The 23,589-nt window shown below is 42.0% G+C and overlaps 1 protein-coding gene across 1 annotated transcript in view; it reads left to right on the forward strand.

Annotated features, from left to right (window-relative positions):
* Nucleotides 1-23,589, forward strand: part of LOC117514925 (voltage-dependent calcium channel subunit alpha-2/delta-1) — a 301,141-nt gene that overhangs the window by 201,041 nt on the left and 76,511 nt on the right. Inside the window, 8 exon segments of the mRNA XM_034175496.1 lie at nt 3,619-3,777; nt 4,104-4,208; nt 7,469-7,547; nt 10,294-10,343; nt 15,700-15,789; nt 15,914-15,988; nt 16,075-16,155; nt 16,361-16,435. Of these exon segments, the coding sequence (XP_034031387.1) occupies nt 3,619-3,777; nt 4,104-4,208; nt 7,469-7,547; nt 10,294-10,343; nt 15,700-15,789; nt 15,914-15,988; nt 16,075-16,155; nt 16,361-16,435 (714 nt within the window).

Raw genomic sequence — 23,589 nt, forward strand, 5'->3', positions numbered from 1 at the left:
ACTCGAGCCACAAACAAAACAAGCTCCGTGGGCCCGCCTCCTTTGTGCTCCAGGTGCCCTAAATGTTGCCCTGCTCGTGTCCATAGCTTCGTCAGCAGGGGGAGCCATAGGCGCATGGAGCGCAGGAACAGAGGAGCGTGGGGAGGGCGGAGCTCGATCGGACCCGGAAGGGAGAGGGACGACGCGTGCCTGGCCACGCCCTTCGCCTCGTTCCCGACGGCGTTCTTCTAACCGGTTGTCGAGTCGTATGACCAAATCAATTAGCCCATCTAAGTCCCGCGGTTCGTCCTTCGCCACCAGGTGCTCTTTTAGGACCAGTGACAGTCCGTTTACAAAGGCGGCGCGGAGGGCAGTGCTATTCCAGCTGGATCTCGCCGCCGCGATGCGGAAGGCGACTGCATAGGCAGCTGCGCTCCGACGCCCCTGTCTCATTGACAGTAGTGCGGTTGAAGCGGACTCTCCTCTGATGGTCGAACACCGTTCTGAGCTCCCGTACAAACCCATCGTATGTATGAAGGAGCCGTGAATGCTGCTCCCAGAGCGCTGTAGCCCAAGCGCGTGCCTCCCCACGAAGCAGATTTATTACATAAGCTACTTTGCTAGCATCAGTCGCGTACATCACGGGACGCTGTGCGAAGACGAGCGAACACTGCATCAGAAAATCCGCGCACGTCTCCACACAGCCTCCGTACGGTTCTGGAGGGCTTATGTATGTTTCTGGGGACGGAGGAAGGGACCGTTGAACGACCAGTGGAACGTCACTTTCACGCGCAGGGTCCTCGGGAGGGAGAGCCGCAGCGGCGCCCGGAGGGCGCGCCTCCACTTGTGCGGCGAGAGCCTCCACCCTGCGGTTTAGGAGAACGTGCTGCTCGGTCATTAAATCGATCCGAGAGGTGAAAGCGGTGAGGATCCGCTGCAACTCACCGATTACCCCTCCCGAAGCTGCTGACGCGCCTTGGTCTTCCATTGGCCGTTCAACAGCCGGTTGACGCCCCTCGGGGTCCATGACGCTGGCCGAGATATCCTGTTGTGAAAGTGTAGGTACACGGACCCACAACAGGGGGTGTAATGAACGGACAATGGAGGAAGGTGAACAACAAGTTTTACTGTTGTGAAACGAGCACAACGAATACAACAATGAACAATTTGGGGTCGAATCCGCTGGTGTCGTGTGGGCAGGCTCGAAGGTAGGAGACGTCCGTCTCAGTCGAACCGGAACCACCCAGATCTCCTCTGCCACCGAACCCTGGAAATACTGGAACCGCCAAGTCCCGAATTCCCAGGTGGCCACTGCCTCCGCTCGTCGGATCCGGTACTGCTGGCGGGAGAGAGCAACAACACACAGATGTGGATGCGACAGCACCCAGTAACGGAGAGGGGAGAAGCCGCCTCCACCTCTTGACAATATATAGCAGGAAGGTGAGTACTTATCCAAGCAATTTAGCTATTAGTAGTCAGCAGTCCTGAAAAGGTTTATAAGTCTTAGCTGGTTATTCAGAATATGAATGCAGAGAACGTTACCTCAGTCTTAAGGCGATATCTCGGCACTGAGGTGGAGACGCCGTCCTGATGATATACCCCCGTGTTGAGTGGAGTCAGCTGTGTCCAGTAATGGGTGACAGCTGTCTGTCTGTCTGACTGCTCTCGTAAGGCGGCGGCGCCCTCTGGTGCCTGGAGCCCGCACTCCAGGCAGGGCGCCCTCTGGTGGTGGTGGGCCAGCAGTACCTCCTCTTCAGCGGCCCACACAACAAGAAGGGCTGGTTCTGTCCTGAAATGTACTCTGGTCCCCATAGAGGTGGTAGGTGAGAGGAGGATGTTAGGTAAGCTGACACCAATTATGGACAACCCCTCTCACCCTTTACATGAGACTGTGGGAACCTTAAGATGCTTCTTCAGTAATAGATTGCTGCACCCTCCTTGCAAAACAGAATGCCTCTGCAGGTCATTTATTCCAAATGCAGTCAGACTGTATAATACCTCAAAATGTTTTTAGCACCGTAACTATTAACTACCTCTTCCGCCACCTTTTGTGCTTTATTACATGCACAACTGTGCAATTTATCCTGTGCAATAATTTTACCATATCTATACATACTTATACACAGGCATGCACATAACTGGTACTCACAGTGCTAAAAAATAAATGAGGAGCAGCAGAAAACACAAGAAAGTGCTTCATAAGAGGAAAGCAATGACAGATTGTAAGAAAAGTGTTTCCCTCTGCTGTGCATCAATGTTTAGCACACACAAGCATGATGAGTACCAGTTATGTGCGCCCCTGCTTATACACACATACATACACATACTCACTTGTATTCTATTTTTCATGTAATTTGTTCACATTAGTATTTATGCACCCACCAGCAAACATTTGAATATACTTTAGTCATCTTTTTTAATGTACATATTTTTCTTTCTCTTGCTGCTACAACAACTGATTTTCCTCACCGTGGGATCAGTAAAGTTTATCTTATCTTATATCACCCCAAGAGTAATATGGTGAAGTTTTATTATTTTTTCTATTGTGCATTTCTTTCTTTCTTTCTTTCCAGTATCCATTCAAACTGACGCAATAGCACTGACGCAATACAAATCAAAACTGATGCCATAACAGAGTGCAAAGGTGTAAAGACACCTTTAATAAAGAAAAAGAAAGTCCAAACTGGCTGGGAAGCCACGACATGTCAGCGGGCTTCATCTCACCATCACTACTTGAGACCTCCAGCTGAAATCATCATAATGCAAATGTCAAATATTCCCACAGACTGATTTTGTTTCCATAGAGCTTCACCGCTGTTGTTAAGTTTACGAACAGCTTTTATCTTTTAACTTTAACTTTTATCTGTCACACCTTTGGTGTTTAAAGAATGGATTGTTCAAAATATTGTGTAACTCCAAATATTCCAGGTGTGTTTGTGCTTCATATTTGTGCAACTAATCAAGCTTTCTGTCATGGTAGTAGCTCGGCGCCTCAGCGTATACCTACTAGTACCCCCAGCAGGGCTGGAGGCCTGCACCCACATCAAATTTAGCACAAAAAATAAATAAATAAATAAATAAATAAATAAATAAATAAATAAATAAATATAATTGAATAATGACACCACATGGCTGTTTTGTGAATCCTAATTCTTTGGCAAACATTTTTTTTTTTTAAATCATGCTGTGGATTTAAATCAAGATGATGTGTGCCCATGTGTGCATTGTGTTGCAGTGTGGGGTGAAATAGTCTGCGTTGGCCTTAAAAAAAGCACTGCCAAACTTCGAGCTTATAAAGCAGAATCTTGTTTCCATGGGTACCGAACCCTTGAGCGCCGAGGATATGAAGCAATTAGTATGACTTGATGAATGTGTCTGTTTACTGCTGCCGAACACCCAAAGCCAGGTGTGGGTGCATGTGCCTGTGTGTGTGTGTGTGTGTGTGTGTGTGTGTGTGTGTGTGTGTGTGTGTGTGTGTGTGTGTGTGTGTGTGTGTGTGTGTGTGTGTGTGTGTGTGTGTGTGTGTGTGTGTGTGTGTGTGTGTGCCCATGTACTCTGCATTTACAGTGCTGGAATACATATGCAGACATAACGATATGAGTAATTTGTAGGTCACAACTCCTTACATCTGTTTCTCAGTTTAACACCAGGGTGAAAAAAACAGCATGTTTCGACCATCTGGTTCAAGCCAACGTGAGGAATAAGAAGCTTCTGAAGGATGCTGTGGAGAACATCACTGCAAAAGGAATTACTAACTACACCAAAGGTTTTGAGTTTGCCTTTGAGCAGCTCTCTGTGGTGAGTTTTATGATTAAAAAAAGCTACTACAATGTGCTTCCAATATGTTTAAATATGGCAGAGTGTTAACCTGTGATGCGTCTACATTGGTGTTCCTACTCTGTTGTGTTTCACTGCCATCTGCTGGATGAATGTGTCACTTGTTATCTGCAACTACGGAAAATTGTATATATTTTGTCTGGGATGAATGACTGTTGTGAAATGGCAAAGCGTTTCTGTTGAGTTAAGCAGACTGAGGGAGATGAACTGCCGTCCATGCTTTCGACAAGTGGGCAGAAATCAAACCCGTCTTAATGGAAAAACCAATGTGTGTTTACTTTGACTAGACAAATGTGAGCAGAGCAAACTGCAACAAGATTATCATGCTGTTCACCGACGGAGGAGAGGAAAGAGCTCAGGCCATACTGGAGAAATACAATGCTGACAAGAAGGTACGTAGAAAACAAATGAGGGTCATGGTGATGGTACCATTGCGTGAGTTGTTGGCTTTAAGTGACTTTAGCAGCTTTTTAGGAACACTTTTATTTTAACATTTGTTGTTAAAACTACCAACACTGGCCTGAGTACCAGGACCCTGCATTTAACAACATCACGGGTTCACAGTACTCATGGGCATCAAGACAGTAAAGCCTACAGCAGGTCTGGCATTTGACCTGAATGATCTTGACCTGCAACCAAATAACTGAACTTTGGCTGACCAGGATCCACCAAAGTGTGTGCCATATTTAGTCCAAATTGGATTGAAAATCAAATTCCTTGCTGCTGACCTTTGCCAACATGAATTCTTTCAGCACATCGGGGCTCAAACTTTGACATACCGAGTTTGATAGAAATCAGCAAAAGGACCTGACAAGAGAGGGCAACAAAGAGAGGCAGACATAACTCTGGCTCTAGCGATTGACTTTTGATAAATTTGACATCACCTGGGCAATTCCAGAAGTCACCCCTATATGTGTGCCAGGTTTGATGCCTTTGGCCTCATTGACCCCAGCTGCAATAATTGACCTCTTCACTGGGCAGTTTCAGAACCAGCTAACATATATGTGTGGCATAATTGGTGGACATCAGAGTGGGGTTGTAGGGAGGAGATAAATTTTTGACTTTTGACCTCAATGACTTTGCCCTTTGCCAAAGCTGATGATGTCATTATTTGCACTCAGAAAAGTAAATGACCTGACTTTGCACTTGATAACTTTGTTTTCAGTTTATGTTAAAATATTTCTTGTGATGATACACATTCATTTAGATGAACTTAATATTTTTGCTTTTAATTAAAATAGTACAAATTGGTAGAACCTGTTGACAAAGTAAATTTTTATGTTGACTGTCCTCATCTAATATAGGAGTCATATTTCTCAATTTATTTGTATTGTTTTAAACGTGAATAATATCGGGGTCTTATGTTAAACTGAATGTCATACTGGTCTATGTTTGTGGATGTAAAAACACGACAGCTCAAAACAAAATTTTTCTTTAGTTGGTCATTTTAAACTTCTGTAACATATCGCACAATTGTCCATATTGGGACTCCTGCTCTGTGTGACATGCACAGGATATGTTGTTTGGTGTGTTCACATGATCAGTCTTGCACTCTGTGTATCGCATTAGCCCGTGCATTTCATTCCATCCCAGTCACCAGGCCCGGTGCCAGAAAAAAAAATATTAAGGGGGCGATGAGTTTATCACAGGAGGGTCGCCCCCCCCCCCCCCCCCCCAAAAAAAAGTGCGCACCGGAGGGGACGTGCCTCTGAGCGTGCGTAATGAATTGGCTGCGCTCCTAGAAAGCTCGTGTATTTAGGCTACACCATTGTAAGAGACTGACTGAGTAAGAGTAAAGAGTGATGACAGTATTTTTTAATTATTATTTGAACGTATAGATCCTCGGTCAAGTGATCTCCTGCATACCACAAAACCAAACCAACAACTGATCTGAGAAACAACACGAGACAGTAGATTAACCCCACATACAGCCCTCCATCACAAGCACAAACACAGCGCAACTGGGTATGACAGTCACGGGTCAAAGATAAACCTTTCATGTAGATATACAGTGGTCCCTCGTTTATCGCGGGAGTTACGTTCTAAAAATAGCCCGCAATAGGCGAAATCTGCGAAGTAGACAGCGTTATTTTTTACAATTATTGTAGACGTTTTAAGGCTGTAAAAGCCCTCACTACACACTTTATACACTTTTCTCAAACAGGCATTAACATTTTCTCACTTTTCTCTCGTGTGTAAACACTCTCAAAGTTCAAACCTTAGTAGAAAAATAAGACCAACCTGTTTTCAGGCCCAAACATTTGTTTGAGAAATAAAAAGAGAATGTTTTCCTATAAATAATTATGATGGCTTTTAGAACTAACGAACTTAATTTTAATGATCAACCTACGAGGTTGGACACATAAGAAATTATTAATAGTGACTGACCAGTATTTCACAGTTCCTCTGATTGCTCCTCTTCGTCCTGGCACCGCTCTGCTGAAGGCCTTCCTGCAGGTGTCTTTTTCCGAGTGAAGAACACAGTTATGGGTAGTTATTGGCGCTCTTTTTTCTTCTGGGTGAGAAGATTCTTATAAACAGACACGCAGAACACAATGCGCATACTCTCCCTTCGTGGTGCTGCAACAGGTGTCCTGTCATCTCGACAGAACACCGGCCTGCTTGATGAGGATGCAGAGCACAATGCGCTGTAAAAAAAAAAAAAAAAAAGCATGCAAAATTGGACTAAAAAAATCCACAAAACTGCGAGGCGCTATATTTTCCAGTATTTCTTTTTCTTTCTTTCTTATTTTTGTTTTTGATAACTCTCACATCTGAGGGGGCGAGGTTGATGACGTGAGGGGGCGTCGCCCCCAAACGCCCCCTTGTGGCGCCGGGTCCGCCAGTCACACGGCAGTTCATGATAGCATTCCGAAAAATACATTAATCTATAGGTTCATGACGGGGGCACGAAAATGAGGTGCTTTTTGTGATGGGCGCACAAATTAATTTCGTGATGGGGACATGAAATTTGTGGTCCCCCGGGGGGGGGGCGTCTGGGAGGTTATAGTTATGGGAGAGTACACACTTGCGTTATGGTTAGAGTTAGGAGAAGGGGAGCATTATAAATAGCAAAATAAAAACTGTGTCCCGAAAATGGGGCGCTTTTCGTGACAGACGCACAAATTCATTTCATGACAAGGGCCCGAAATGTGGGGTGCCGGTGGGGGTGTCTTGGAGGGGTTATGGTTAGGGGAGGGTAGCCACTTACGATATGGTTATGGTTAGACTTAGGAGAAGGGGAGGATTATAAATATCAAAATAAACACCGTGTCACAAAAATGAGGCACTTTTCGTGACGGGGCACGGTAAAAAAAAAAAAAAAATGTGTGACTGGGCTGTTTCATTAACGCGCCACACTCAACATCGGTCACACTTATTTTAGACTTCACACTAATTTCTAGCTCATAGCTGCATTTCAAAGTGGGCATTTCTTTCCTATCATGCATGGGATGATGAGATTATTTCCTGAAACAAGGCCAGCAGATGGGGGTGTTGAGCAGGTGACAGACGTCTTTTGGATATTACATAAGCAAAAGTTTGGAATGATCTGGTGTATCAAAAATTAAAAATCTTGGCCGATTTGTTGTGTTAGGGTTATTGATATGCACATCTAGTTTTGTCATATGAAATATTGTTGAATTTGTTTCAGGTGAGGATCTTCACCTTCTCCGTAGGACAACACAATTATGATAAAGGACCCATTCAGTGGATGGCCTGTTCCAACAAAGGTAAACTACAGACTATAGCACATATTACTGCTGATCCCTGTTCTCAGATGTATCACATAATGCTCTGATCAACAGTGAAGCATGTCTAAGTATGAAAAAAATAAATAAATAAACCTCAGCTGTATAATAACAAAACATCCAATGCATTATCTATGTAGGATGCAGACCATGCCCTACAAAGAGGAGTTTACTATTGCTGGGATGTACTCGTCCTGCAGAAATGTCTTCTTCCAAACCTCAAATCTTCAACAACCAACTTCAACAATGGAAAAAACTGGCAGCATTGGTGTCCACCCAGTCTAAAATTTGGGAATGAAAGAAACTCACAACCAAGCTCATTTCAAGTTTCCCTCCTTCAACCACACCTGTTCCAAATTTCCACCATGCATGTGACAATAACTCTATGCAGCAACCCCGGACAGGTTCAGTAGATGGCAGTGTTCACAGCAGGTGTCAGACAGGTCTGAGCTCTATGTTAAATTGAAAGGAAAGTATTTGTTCAAATGCTCAAGAAATAGCAAATCTTTTCAATTTATTTTAATGTATATAGCGTCAAATCACAGCAAAATTGCCTCAAGGCACTTCACATAAGTAAGGTCTAACCGTATCAACCCCCAGAGCCTTACGCGTAGCCAAGGGTGGGCCTGGATGGGCCTGGGCCCGCCCACTTGTCAGCCAGGCCCGTCCCATCCAATGAGAAGGCTGAGTCAACACACGAAAGTCTCCTGTTGTTGCCTCATTGTATTCCTATGATATGGTATTGCGTTAGCACTGAGCAACAATTAATAAATTTTGTCAAAAAAATCTGATTCATCTTCTGTGATTTTTATTAATTCATTTTCAGAGTACAGTGGTCCCTCGCTAGCACATTTTTCCTCAAATAAATAGTCTTCTGCGGGCCCTCATCACAATGCCAATAACAACATGCACTGTGGAACGGCTGTTTTCTACTGTTAAATGGATAAAAACGTCCACCAGAACATCCATGTTGACACACAGACTGAATGCGCTCTCCGTGCTTTCCCTTGAAAGAAAACTGACTGAATCGTTGGACTATGATGACGTGATAAGAGAGTTCAACAAAAACCCCGTCGTCTCCTGCTGTAGCATTAAAAGGATTCGTCAAATGTAAGTGTGAGACCATTAATTACTTTTTTCTTCTAAATATGCCTAATTATTAATATTATATTGCAACTGCCACGAATCATGTTGGTGTCCGTTCTGATGGTTTTTAATTTGGCCGCCAAGCCATGGTTTCCATTGTTTATCAATTTCATAATTTGGCCGCCGAGCCAACCTGTTTTCATGTTGCGGATATATTTTGAATTTTTATTTTAAAGGACTTTACATGACTAAGCGTTGCGTTGCTGCTTGCATTGTCCATGGGGTGCTTGTGTCTGACACTTTGCGTCTGTGTAACTGTGCACACAGCATCTGTGCAGTTGGCTGAGATGTGTTCATCATTAAACTTGGAATTCATTTTTGAAACAATGCCTTATTTAAATACCTATTGACGTTTTGGGTTTAGGCCGAGCCAAGTAGGCTACCAGACTTGCACTGAATGTGTGTGTGTGTGGCGCTGCACTGCAGCTTGCATTATCCATAAAGAGTACTTGTGTCTGACGTGTCGCGTCTGTGTGCTCACTTTGCCAGTGCTGTAGGCTAAGTGATAACGTTGCTTGCGATGTCCAAATGAGGCACACTTTTTCAAATGGTGTATTATAATACCTACACCTTACCTACAACCCCAAAGGTTGGGCCCGTCTGATTTTTTCTGGGCCCACCCGTTTTATGATTTCTGCCTACGCCCCTGCCCAGAGCAAGCACAAAGGCAACAGTGGTAAGGAAAAAGCCCCTCTGATTTTAGGAAGAAACCTCAAGCAGACCAGAGTTAAAGGGGCGCCCATCTGCTTGGGCCATGGTGGCGACACAACTGACAAAACAATTCACAAAACGAATATACGGGAATTGCTGCCAGTGCACAGGACAGAGGGTTGCAGAACAGACACCACACCCATCTCTGGATGGAGCCGCACCACAAACAGAGGAAAAAAAACAGAATCAGGCATCAGAAAGACAAGAAATACAGTATAATTTGTTAGCATTAAGCAACAAGAAAAAACAGAAGAAATACTAAGGTGATGTCCGGCCACTAGCCCTAAGCTGCACTAAAAGACCCAGAATTTAGATATAGTTGAGGCCTTGGCCCACTCCATTTCCTAATAAAAATGAATTTAAGAGTAAAAAGCATAGTAACATACTATGCCAGTATGCTAGGTAGAAAGGGATATCTAACCTTGCTTTGTGAGTTTTCCTTAATGACCAGAATTGGCAAAAAAAAAAAAAGGGGGGGGGGGGGTGTCCAGATATCCATATTTCTGCTCCCATCTGTTTTTAGAAAGCACACCATGTCACTGCCAACACAACAACAATGTGTGAACACATGCAACATGAAATGTGGAGAAAAAAAAATTCATAAAGCTCTATTAGTGTGTGTGTTCACACCCCCACACATTTTGGCAAATTAATGTAGAAAACAAGTACTTCACAGCATTTTTGTGACACTTTCAGACTAACACATAATGCCATTTTAAATAGTCATGATGCAGTAGACTGCTTCATCCCAGTAATTTTGATGCTTTATTTGTTTATTTAGTTATGACTCCAAATTGTTCTAATGCCTTCAGCTGCTATATTTTGATGATATGTAATTGTTTTAATTGATAATTCCTGTTAATGTGTACAGGTTACTTCTATGAGATTCCTTCAATTGGAGCTATCCGAATTAACACACAGGTGAGGTTATTTATTATTATTATTATTATTATATTCATTTTAGAATGTCTGTTTCTATGTTAGTTTGTGGACATTAGATCTCAAAAATGTATGGACTGGTTTTCATGAAATTTTGTGAGGAGGTGGTCACATAGTCAAAGAAGTCGTGACTTAATTTTGGTGGTGATCCAGATCTGCCTTAAATTTCTTATTTTAAGTGTATCTGTCACATAGCAACTTCCTATATGATACCACAAAGCTCTATACCCATTGTCCTCTTTCAGTTTGGTGGGATAATAATGGTATTAGGTATCAGCCACATGGGGTGTGCAGCCAGTACATTCTGAGTGCCGGTCCCAAGGCTGGATAAATGGTTGCGTCAGGAAGGGCATCCGGCGTAAAACAAGCCAACCCAACTATGCAGACAAAGAATCGAATTTCCATACCGGATTGGTCGAGGCCCGGGTTAACAACATCCGCCACCTGTGCAGTTGCCCAACAGGGTGCCGGTGGAAATAGGGCTACTGCTGGGCAAAGACGACGAAGAAGAGGAGGAGAACGTTTCCACAAACAGCGGGAGAAGAAGAAAACTAGAAGGGTGGAAATGCGATTGGGGACTTTGAATGTTGGTAGTATGACTGGTAAAGGGAGAGAGTTGGCTGATATGATGGAGAGGAGAAAGGTAGACATATTGACCCCTCTTTCAAGGAGGCATTCTATGTGAAACACTTGAAACCCAGCCTTAACCAGGGAGGGGGCCTGAGACACACTTTGTCCCCTGTTTACAATGGGGTACTCAGGTCAAAGCAGTTTCAGTCTTTTGTTCATGGTAATGAGTCATTCACGTCATTAGGAGAGTTGTCCGTCCCATCATTAGGAGGGACAGCTGCCTGTCATTAGGAGGGTGCTAACTACAGCACAATAGGTGCTAATTAGAGCTATTGTTTAGTCACTAGCCTATAGCAGTCTGCCTCTCGGTAGGAGGGGTCTGGTTAGGTTTAAAACTCCAGCTTTTGTGGCTTCTGTTTATTCTTCTCTACAAGAGTCAAGACAGAAGTCAGACTTCCAGAGCAAGAATTTTAGCTGAGGAAGCTTCTGCGATTTGAAGCGAAACGTCCTCGCGTCAAGCAACCCAGTCCAGTCGAAGATTCAAGCTTCTCTACTATGGAAACCACCTGGACAACTGAGAGCCTTCACAGAAACAATGATGAGAAGGTGGATGGAATATTCTGAAGAGCTGATGAATGAAGAAAATGAGTGAGAGAAAAGGCTGGATGATGTGGTGAGAGTAAGTCAGGAAGTACAAGAGATTAGTAAGGAAGATGTGAGGGCTGCTATGAAGAGGTTGAAAAGTGGAAAGGCAGTTGATCCAGATGACATTCCAGTGGAGGCATGGAAATGTCTAGGAGAGATGGCAGTGGAGTTTCTATCCAGATTGTTTAATAAAATCTTGGAAAGTGAGAGGATGCCTGAGGAGTGGAGATGAAGTGTGCTGGTTCCTATTTTCAAAAATAAGGGTGATGTGCAGAGCTGCAGTAACTACAGAGGTATAAAGTTGATCAGCCACAGCATGAAGTTTTGGGAAAGAGTAGTAGAAGCTAGGCTTAGAAAACAGCAATATGGTTTCATGCCAAGAAAGAGCACTACAGATGCAATGTTTGCTCTGAGAATACTGTTGGAGAAGTATAGAGAAGGCCAGAAAGAGTTACATTGTGTGTTTGTGGACTTAGAAAAAGCTTATGATAGGGTGCCAAGAGAAGAGCTGTGGTATTGTATAAGGAAGTCTGGAGTGGCAGAGAAGTATGTCAGGGTAGTGCAGGACATGTACAAGAATAGTGTGACAGCGGTGAGATGTGCAGTAGGAATGACAGACCCATTCAAGGTGGAGGTGGGATTACACCAAGGATCAGCTCTGAGTCCTTTCTTGTTCACAGTGGTGATGGACAGGTTGACGGATGAGATCAGACAGGAGTCCCCATGGACTACAATGTTTGCAGATGACATTGTGATCTGCAGTGAGAGTAGAGAGCAAGTTGAGTCTAGTCTGGAGAGGTGGAGATATGCTTTGGAGAGAAGGGGAATGAAAGTCAGTAGAAGCAAGACTGAGTACATGTGTGTGAATGGGAGGGAGCCCAGTGGAATAGTGCAGTTACAAGGAGTAGAAGTGATGAAAGTAGATGAGTTTAAATATTTGGGGTCAACTGTTCAAAGTAATGGAGAATGTGGTAAAGAGGTGAAGAAGAGAGTGCAGGCAGGGTGGAGTGGATGGAGAAAGGTGGCAGGAGTGATTTGTGACTGAAGAATATCAGCAAGAGTGAAGGGGAAAGTTTACAATACAGTAGTGAGACCAGCTATGTTGTACGGTTTAGAGACAGTGGCACTAACAAAAATACAGGAGGCGGAGCTGGAGGTGGCAGAGCTGAAGATGTTGAGATTCTCTTTGGGAGTGACGAGAATGGACAAGATTAGGAATGAACATATCAGAGGGACAGCTCAAGTGGGACGGTTTGGAGACAAAGTCAGAGAGGCGAGACTGAGATGGTCTGGACATGTGCAGAGGAGGGGCCCAGGGTATATAGGGAGAAGGATGCTGAGGATGGAGCCACCAGGCAAGAGGAGAAGAGGGAGGCCAAAGAGGAGGTTTATGGATGTGCTGAGGGAGGACATGCAGGTGGTTCGTGTGACAAAGGAAGATACAGAGGACAGGGTGAGATGGAAACGATTGATCTGCTGTGGCGACCCCTAACGGGAACAGACGAAAGATGAAGAAAAAAAAAGATTAATCCATTAGTAGAGGTATACACTCCCAGTGGTCTGTAGTTCGGGGGGGGCAACAGTGTTCCATGAAGGGCCAACACAGTGCTGGAATTCCATGGAACCAGTTGTCTCAGCAGGTTATTTTACTGATGAGTTTTTTCTTCTTCTTTTGACTACTCCTGTAAGTAGAAGCCACAGCAAATCAATTGTTTCCATCTCACCCTGTCCTCTACATCTTCCTCTGTCACACTAACTGCCTGCATGTCCTCCCTCACTACATCCATAAACCTCCTCTTTGGCCTCCCTCTTTTTCTCCTGCCTGGTGGCTCCATCCTCAGGATCCTTCTCCCTATATTCCCTCCACCACTCCTCTGCACATGTCCAACCCATCTCAAGCTCACCTCTCTGACGTTGTATCCAAACCGTCAGACCTGTGCTGTCCCTCTGATACATTCAAAGGTTTTACTGATGAGCTCAATTTAAAGTTCTCCTGGTCATCTGTTAAGTCATGTCCTTGGATGATCGGTAGAAAAGAAATCCTGCACCAACTTGGCCCATCAAGCTCACCCTTACTCTTGTTACCACACCTAAAGTACGGCCATGATTATACATAAGCACCTGCCTAAAGCCGGAATCCTGGCTGTTGCACTGCTTGGTCAGTGTGTGTTCTAACCTGCACTCAAAAAATATGGAAACCAAGAGCTTGTTTGTTTCCTTTTGTTGTGGTTGTTTCTGTTCACTCACAGTAGTTTTCTGTAATATTGCATTTACTATAGAATCTGTTAGGAAGATATGGACACAATACAGAACCAGGGTTTCCTCCAGAAAATATAAACGCAACACTTTTGGTTTTGCTCCCATTTTGTATGAGATGAACTCAAAGACCTAAATCTTTTTCCACATACACAATATCACCATTTCCCTCAAATATTGTTCACAAACCAGTCGAAATCTGTGATAGTGAGCACTTCTCCTTTGCTGAGATAATCCATCCCACCTCACAGGTGTGCCAGACCAAGATGCTGAGTAGACACCATGATTAGTGCACAGGTGTGCCTTAGACTGCCCACAATAAAAGGCCACTCTGAAAGGTGCAGTTTTATCACACAGCACAATGCCACAGATGTTGCAAGATTTGAGGGAGCGTGCAATTGGCATGCTGACAGCAGGAATGTCAACCAGAGCTGTTGCTCGTGTATTGAATGTTCATGTCTCTACCATAAGCCGTCTCCAAAGGTGTTTCAGAGAATTTGGCAGTACATCCAACCAGCCTCACAACCGCAGACCACGTGTAACCACACCAGCCCAGGACCTCCACATCCAGCATGTTCACCTCCAAGATCGTCTGAGACCAGCCACTCAGACAGCTGCTGAAACAATCGGTTTGCATAACCAAAGAATTTCTGCACAAACTGTCAGAAACCGTCTCAGGGAAGCTCATCTGCATGCTCGTTGTCCTCATCGGGGTCTCGACCTGACTCCAGTTCATCGTCGTAACCGACTTGAGTGGGCAAATGCTCACATTCGCTGGCGTTTTGCACGTTGGAGAGGTGTTCTCTTCACGGATGATGCGAAGGAGATGTGTTGCACTGCATGAGGCAAATGGTGGTCACACCAGATACTGACTGGTATCCCCCCCCAATAAAACAAAACTGCACCTTTCAGAGTGGCCTTTTATTGTGGGCAGTCTAAGGCACACCTGTGCACTAATCATGGTGTCTAATCAGCATCTTGGTATGGCACACCTGTGAGGTGGGATGGATTATCTCAGCAAAGGAGAAGTGCTCACTATCACAGATTTCGACTGGTTTGTGAACAATATTTGAGGGAAATGGTGATATTGTGTATGTGGAAAAAGATTTAGGTCTTTGAGTTCATCTCATACAAAATGGGAGCAAAACCAAAAGTGTTGCGTTTATATTTTTGTTGAGTATATATGTCTTTGTCACTCTTTAAGGCAACAGTGAACAAAATGTAGATTCAGAGTTAAACAACGAGAATGTAATTAGTTGACACCGTGGTGCACGGCACCTGTTACAGTACTTGTTTTAAGTGGGTATGCAGAAATCTTGGAGCATAGTGGCTATATGGATATGGGTATATGGAAAAAGGATTTACATATAAATTGCAGGAGAACGAAGGTTGAAACTTTGTGATGCTTCCTGTTGCACTGTATGTTTGTGATACTTGAAGGCTAACTAGTAAAGAATGCTAACATAAAACAAAGAATAAATGTAGGTGGTACTCAGTCTCCTCAGATGATACTTGGATAATGCTATTCTGGCATTACCCGAGATTCCTGAGTGCCTGAGTGTTTAGGACCCAAGCAGCTGCAGAAGGCCAAGGGGTTGCCAATGTTTCACCTGAATGAGGGAGATAGATGGTTACTTTTGAGAGGTGAGGATGGGCCAGCTGTCTCCTTGGGTTGTTACCATCCAGGATCCAGTGTTGTTCTAAGGTGTGGTCAATGCAACAATGTGTGGCACTAGTTCATAATCCCGGACCTGACTGATATATTGCTCACACATACCACTCATAACCAGGAACAAACTGATAAGAGTACACATGTAAAATAATCCTATGTGGCTATGGGAAACTTGAAGATTTATGTCCACTTTAGGAGTACTTGGATGTACTGGGAAGACCCATGGTTCTGGCGGACAAGGAGGCTAAAAAAGTCCAGTGGACGAATGTTTACCTTGATGCATTGGTATGAATATCGCATCCTCAATATGTTAATTTCACATATCACATAAAAAACAACGTTCTCACTTGTGTGTAACATTATTTGACTACGAAAAAAACAACAAAAAACAAAAATTCTTCTTCATCAGGAACTGGGTCTGGTCATCACCGGAACACTTCCCGTCTTCAATAAAACCAAGACCAAAGACGACAAGAATGGCGAGGTGCGATGACACACAGTTAATGGAGCCGACTGTTGTTGTGGATGATGATATTTATTCTCGTGCTTTTCTGTTATGCTTTCTTTTAGTATCAGAATCAGCTGATCCTTGGCGTAATGGGGATTGATGTGTCTCTGGATGACATCAAGAAGCTTACGCCACGCTTCACGGTGAGTTGGGCATCCAGATGCAATCAAATGGAGCCAGACAAAACATGTTTGTCAAACCACATCCTGTGACTTGCTCAGCTGTTATGTACTTGCACAGAGTTCTCCCTCTGAAGCAATAAGTGATGGATGTGTTGTTCTCTTTTTCACGTCTGTATGTAATTATCAACAAATGTCTCCCTTCTTATGTGTTTATTTTTGGTTTTAGATTGGCCCTAATGGATACTACTTTGCCATTGATCCCAATGGATATGTCCTGCTGCACCCCAATCTCCAGCCAAAGGTATAACAGCTGGCCTTATGAGTCACTTTGTGATTCAGCACGTCTGACTCTTCAAGCATTTTGTTATGGTCTGATTGCTTTCACAGTGGGTCCATGTATAATAATTTATTATACATGGACCCACTGTGAAAGCTTTCATTAACAGTGCAGGCTACCATGCACACAAGGTCTTTTCATAATTGTCCATGTGCTGTCACATCTTCAATACTCAAAGACAATTAATTTTTGTAGCAGATTTGCAGAGGATTTGATTTCATCAATCCTCAGCTGTCAGCTCGAAGGTTGCTCAGTATCATGTAAGATCAAGCAGACATGCAGACATGTCAGTGAACTGACGTATACAGTATGTTTAATCATGAGGGATAAAACATGAGAGTAGAGATGTGTTTTAAAGTGAAAATACACCCAAAGGTTTATTTTTCATATTTACAAGGTAACAGGGCATGAAGACAGTAAAGACTTTGGAAATTTGACATTTGACCACAATGAGCTTGGCCTTCACCCAAATGTTTGACCTCTGGCTAACCTTGCTAGGGCAGTTGTGGAATCCAAATAAGTATGTACCTCCTCTGGTTGAAATTGATAAAAAAAAAAAAAAAAAAAAATCTAGGACAGTTTTGATGTCGACCTTCAGTGACATGCCAACAAACAGCCAGCCAGATCGTACCTTGACCTCAGGGACTGGCCTTTGTGAAATTTGACCTTTTCTGGGCAATTCCAGAACCCACCTCCATATGTGTGCCAAGTTTGCCAGAAATCAGGGTGAAAAGATTACATTTTGAGCTGTGACCCCAGTTACCTTTACAACAACAACAACAACAACAGCAACAACAACAACTGACCTTTGGTAAATCGGATTTGCCTGGGCAATTCCAGAACCACCAGCAATTGGATCCGTCCACTTAAGGGGCTTCACAGAAGGAATCGTCTGCTGGTACCCATTGCCAAGGACCAACGTGTGGCATTCATTCTTCTTTTTACATCTGGGAGATAGATCACTTGTATGAGAAAACAGATTGGTACAGAAACACCAACGAACAGGTCCACCCAAAGGCCCCTTGTCCCCTGGATACTGGCAACAGTGATGCATTTGAGAGACAAATGACCAGCACAGGTACCGCTACAGGCAGAAATCAGAATTGAAGCTACCAGTCCTTACAAATGTTTGAAATATTTATAAAAGCAGACAACTAATGCACCACCCTCTGCAGTCAAACATGTGACATCCCCCTTGTGGCTACAACAAAATCCAAAAGCAGTCCGTCAGTGCAGCCTCTAATCATCTCATTGTCTATGTAGTCCAGTCATAGTCCAGTCATATCAAAGCAGTGCACATGGAAATAGATAAATAAAATTCTCTGCTATTTTTTTCTCCTTCATTTTTGTTTTTCCCCTATTCGTTTCGTGTGCCATGCACCCATACTCATGGGAGGTGGGGTCTACTTGGGGTGTGGGGGGGACACCAAATTTGCCCGAATTTCAGAAACCCCCATGACTCTTTAAATTACCATATATTTATATAACCATATTTATACTGGTGACTAAATAGCGGTTTGATTGTTTATATTAATTGTGAAAATACGTCTGACATTTTAGGTCATTTTATTCTGTATTCAGTCTACATGGCCCATGCCCGAATTTCCCAGCCCATCTGCCCGAATTTGAGCATTTTGCCGAGCCCAGGGGGGCGATTGCCCCCCCGCCCCCCCACCTCCTACGCCTATACATGCACCCCCAACAGATGATTGATTCAATCCTGTTGGTGTGACCCACCAAGTTATTGTAGTTAACCACCCCCTAACATAAGACCCCCTGTTTGCTCCTATCTGAAGAAACCTTACTCACCATCAGGAATACCACAAGAGCAGGGAAGCCAGATTAGGGTGGAACCATGAACCTAAAACATCTGCAGCACAACTTCAGTTGCCAGGGGAAGCAACAGATACATTACAACCAAAAAATAATAATGCCGGTACAGTAAATTGAAATGTCCACACAGTCTAGAGACATTAATTTGTCCTAAGTCCGTCGAAGACAACTAGAACACAGCATAATGCAGCATTTTTGGGTCGCTATAAATATTTACCCCCTGTACAATGACACAGTGATACTACTTCATAAGTCAGTCTTTGGTGCGCCAATCAACAAGGTTCCTCTCAAGTCTGAACTGGAGACCCTCATTTTAAACAGATGTTAAACATCTTGAAATTGAAACGTGTCGTTGCCTGGGTCTGACAACGCAATCAATTAAGGTCATGGTATGACAATGTAATGTAAGGAATTAAGTCCCCGAAGTCCAGAATATTGAAGCAGATAAATAGTGGGTTGTTCGGCCTACGCTAAAATTCATTACTGACAATTGAAAAGTTTGGGAGTCTTCTGAGCTCACTCCCCGTTAACCCGGGAAAAACTGGGAATCACAACCTAACATATGTGTGCCACTTTGGTGGATATCAATGTGAAAATCCATATTTTGATGTATGTATAACCCCAGTGATCTTGATCTTTCCCCAAACAAACCCTTTCAGGCCAATTCTGGGGTCAATTGTCGATCACATATCAGGTTTGGTGGAAATTGGGCAATGGACCTGGGAGGAGCAGGGGAGCAAAAAGACAAACGTTGGTCAAGTTTTAGTCTGGGATAATGTGACATTGATGGGTAGTACACCTGAGCAACATACTGTATCTTCACTTATATTTTTTTTTATACAAGTATTGTTTTCTTGCACTCAGTGAAAGAAATACTAATAGGTGCATGTGGTCCCTTATATTTTTGATCTGCTAAAGGTTTCAGTTTTACTGTACACTTGTACAGTATAAATGCAGAAATACTTGTAACAACTGGATGCTATCAAGATTTGACCACCTAGAATTTAAACTACAGCTCCAAAATGCATTCCACCACCTTTCAGTAAATCCAATTATTCTATTCTCAAATTCTGCCTGGTTGGGCTGTTTGACAGAAAACACCACTGGTGGCTCTAGGGTAAAACTCAGTGGGGCTGTAGCCCCTCTGAGTAATTCTGTATAGCCTTGCCATTACCCAAAAAGAAAAAAAATACATTTGCCATTCACTTTATGTTTTCAGCCATGGTTTTTCATCTCCACAAGATTACTGTCTGAGTGATAAGGCCCTATAGGGTACCCAGTTTCTATTGCATCCACGAGATATTGTTCAGGCACTGTATTGGGATCAACTGACCAGTTTCACACCAGTTGCATCATGCAAGATGCAGTTATTTTTTACTATTTTCTGTTTGGTTTTGTGAAGTGGTTTGTTTCCTATTATCTAACCAGAACCTAGCAAATCTGAGAAAGGATAATGAAATTCCAACATTCAGAAAGCATGATTAAGAATACTTGAAGGAAAAAAGTATTTTTTGTCTAACATTTGTTTTCAGTTGTGCATTTTAAATTGTTTTGTTCTTATGTTTGCCAGAAGGGTTAGTTTTCATGATTTTTAAACAATAATTGCTATTGTTACTATTATCTGTGGTGTATTGCATGTATATGAATGAACAATATACATGTAGTAAGCACTTGGAATTTACTTTAACATACATATTTTAACATTTACTCCATGTTTAGTGATGTTCTCCCATTACTAAACAATAATGCTCCACCTCATCTCAGCAACAACAACAAAAAAAACCCTCTGGCACCACTTGTGGCTGATATTCCTGCAATATGAATTATGTTTTCATAATCTTATTAGAAAAGGATTCGTAACAGGAAGCTCAGGCTCAATAATTGTTATGCTGTCACGTTTCATGAGGTGAGTCATAAACGTATATTAGATTATGGTAATAGAAATTATGTAACTGTAGCAGTAGCTCTAGACCTGGAGTGAATTTTCAATCGATATACATTAGCAGTCATGGTCAGGCATTGTTTCCCAACCTTGGCTTTGTGTCCTCATGTGGGATCATTTCATATTAAGTAGCGGCATGAGTTAAATGCTCCAATAACGGCATGAGAAAACCACAGAAATGTTTTTATAATGTTGATTTCACAAACATTGAATGATTTCTTTGTTTTTTTTTTTTGTTCAATTCTATAAATCAGCATTTTCTTTTGAAAATGACATTTGAAAACATTTTAAAGTACAGTAAGTTGATTTAACTATTGCTGCATGAATCCTGAACACATAATTATGCTTTTATTTATGGAACATAGTGGATTAAATAATATTAATAATAGGAAAAACATGCCAATGTGTCAAAGTGAGGTTACAAAGATTAAGATCAAGTATGAAAGCATAAAAGGTTGGGAACCTCTGCCATAATTCTAATCTTTACCAGCACTCCCTTTGTGGGATTTTAAAGACACAAAAGATAAATTGATGTGATCTAAATCTATTTTGCTCCTAATACTGTAAGTAATCACCTTTTCAGAAAGTGTACATGTATTGAAGCATCTTCAAGGAGTTTTCGGGCACTAATTTCATAACCCCTACTTTGATCAATAGAGCCCTTAACCCTGACCCTTTGTTAATAGTAAAAATATTGTCCAGACTATATGGCACGTTCGAGTATTTTTCCTATCTATTTTTGAAATGTGCTAAATGCAAAGACTGCGTTAGTCAGCAGAAGCTAATGGGCTAATTAATGTTATTGTATGTGTCACAAAGAACTCAAGAGTAAACTGCTTCTTGTCACCACTGAACAGTTGAAATCATTAATGCAGAGCTGATCACATACAAAGTTACCTCATTGCATGTAAATAAACGTTTTAAAACATTATAGGTTGCGTTACCTTAGCCTAGCCAGCCTCCTCATTGTGGTTGTGGCTGTTCATTAGAGTGCAAACAAGTCAAGTGCCAAGTAACATGAAGGTTATTCCCTCTTTTTATTTAAGAGCAGATGAAGGTTATTCCATATCTTTTATTGCATTTATGTAACACTTTTCCGTCTGCATCAGAAGCTCAAAGCACTTTACAATGATGCCTCGCATTCACACAGACATACTCACACACCGATGTCAGGGTGCTGACACCATGAGAAGCTAGGGGATTAAGGACCTTGCCCAAGGTCCCTTCGTGGTTTTCTGGTCTGGCTGGGTTTTGAACAGAGAATGCTCTGGTCTGAAGCCCAACACTTAACCACTAGACCATCACCTCCCCTTTCAGTTTGAGAGCAAGAGTTATTAATTTTTTTACCAGATCCAGTACATTCCCCTTATTCAAATGATGATCATCATCATCTCCAGCTTCTTCTTCTTGGTTTATGGCAGATGGCATCCAGATTAATGTTGGATTATTGCCACCTTGTGCTCCTGAGTGTGGATCTTTAAGTACCTCATTCAGACTGGTGTGCATAAGCAGCTTGTCAAGAACGTAGACGGTGCCACCTCGTGGCATAGATGATACTGCATTATAAGTTTGACATAGATGTTGCTTTGGAATATAAGTTGTGGGACCAGCCAAACAAATTAAAAAAAAAAGGAAAAAAAGCATAACTTATAGTCCAGATAACACACTGAGTAAGATGTCCAAGAAAAAAACATTGTATTTTGTGCCCAAAAGGTCCTTGGAGTATCTTTTGTGCATGTTGCAGCTCCCACCCACACAGTAAAATCACCAGTGTTAAATTAACACTGACAGTGAACATGTGGTCCCACTCTGGCCAGCGTAGGACCATATTTACTCTCAGTGTTAATTTAACACTATCAGTGGTTACTTTACACTGGTGATTTTACTGTGCACCTTGTACAGAAGGGACTTTAGTTTGTAATGTTTTGTAATTGTACATATTAATGTGACAGATATACTGAAAGGGTAATGAAAATGTTGCTGATTTTGTGTATGGCACAATCATTTTTTACAATGTTTATTATAGTCCAAAGTCACCTTAACTCTCAGCTCATACAGTGAATATAGAATGTCTACACACCCTTCAGCTTCTACATGATTTTCATTTATATATTGATTAATTTTTGATAACATGAAATTGTAAATAAATGAGATTATGCCAATTCAAACCTAAACTAGAAACAAATCACCACAACAGAACATAAATTAATTTGAAATGATGAAAAACAAACTAATGCATGGTATAAAATAGACATTTTTTTCATAAAATATAGCAAAATCATTACTTTTGTCACCAGTTTTCTTAAGACAAATCAGGGAATAGATACATGAATATTTCCAAATTGCTGTATTGGACTTCAGTTACATCAATCAGTAAGAAATACATCCAAACAGAACAGTACTGTATGATAAATCTGCCTGGAGCAGGCAGCTCTCAAAAACTAAAGTGATCATGCAAGAAGGAGACAATTGAGGACAGCCAACAAGACACTATGACAACTCTGAAGGTTATATAGATGTTTGTGACTGTCTGTGGAGATACTGTACACAGTACAACTTTTGTCTGTTGCATAACCACTTATGCAGCTTCCTGGTGGAGTGGAACAGAAAGATTTTCTTCAGAAGAAGAAATGAAAGCACATGGGAAAGTGAAGTCTTCATTTTATCTGTTTTCTTGCAACAAACTCCTCCTGTGTTCCACTCTCTGCCAGTATTTTGGCTTTGATATTTTATTAAATTTATGTCATGTTGAAATTATTATTTTTTATTTAGTTTAAAGAACAGATTTGTAGAAATGCCATTTCGGCTCTTTATGATTATTTATTTCAAAATAATTTGATCTCTGGAAAAGCCCAAGGGTGTTTAGATTTTTGATATCCTTGATCCATCATATTTGATGACCAGTGTTGCCACAGTTACTTTGAAAAAGTAACTTAGTTACTTTACTGATTACTCAATTGTAAAAGTAACTAAGTTAGATTACTAGTTACTTTTTTAGTTACTTTTCCCAGCTGCCGACAACAACCCTCTGCCACCTCAACATGACAATGATACCTGTTTTGCCAAAACTCACTTTATAGTCACCCTTTCTTGACTTCAATGAAAATAAATACTTGTTTTATAAAAAGTAAAATAAAGACGTCTTTCTTGACCTCATATTTAACTGTTGACAGCACTGTAACAGTAAAACTTGCAATTTCGAGCCTACATTGTTTATAAAGGTAACTATTAAATTCTAACATTTTTCTAACATTTAAATTCTCTCTAAACATTTTACTTGTCGAAATTATTATTATTTTAAGCAATATTAGTTGTAGTAAAAAACGGCTTCAAAACTGCACCT

The sequence above is a fragment of the Thalassophryne amazonica genome, chromosome 8 (assembly GCF_902500255.1).
Source record: "Thalassophryne amazonica chromosome 8, fThaAma1.1, whole genome shotgun sequence".
Taxonomy (NCBI): domain Eukaryota; kingdom Metazoa; phylum Chordata; class Actinopteri; order Batrachoidiformes; family Batrachoididae; genus Thalassophryne; species Thalassophryne amazonica.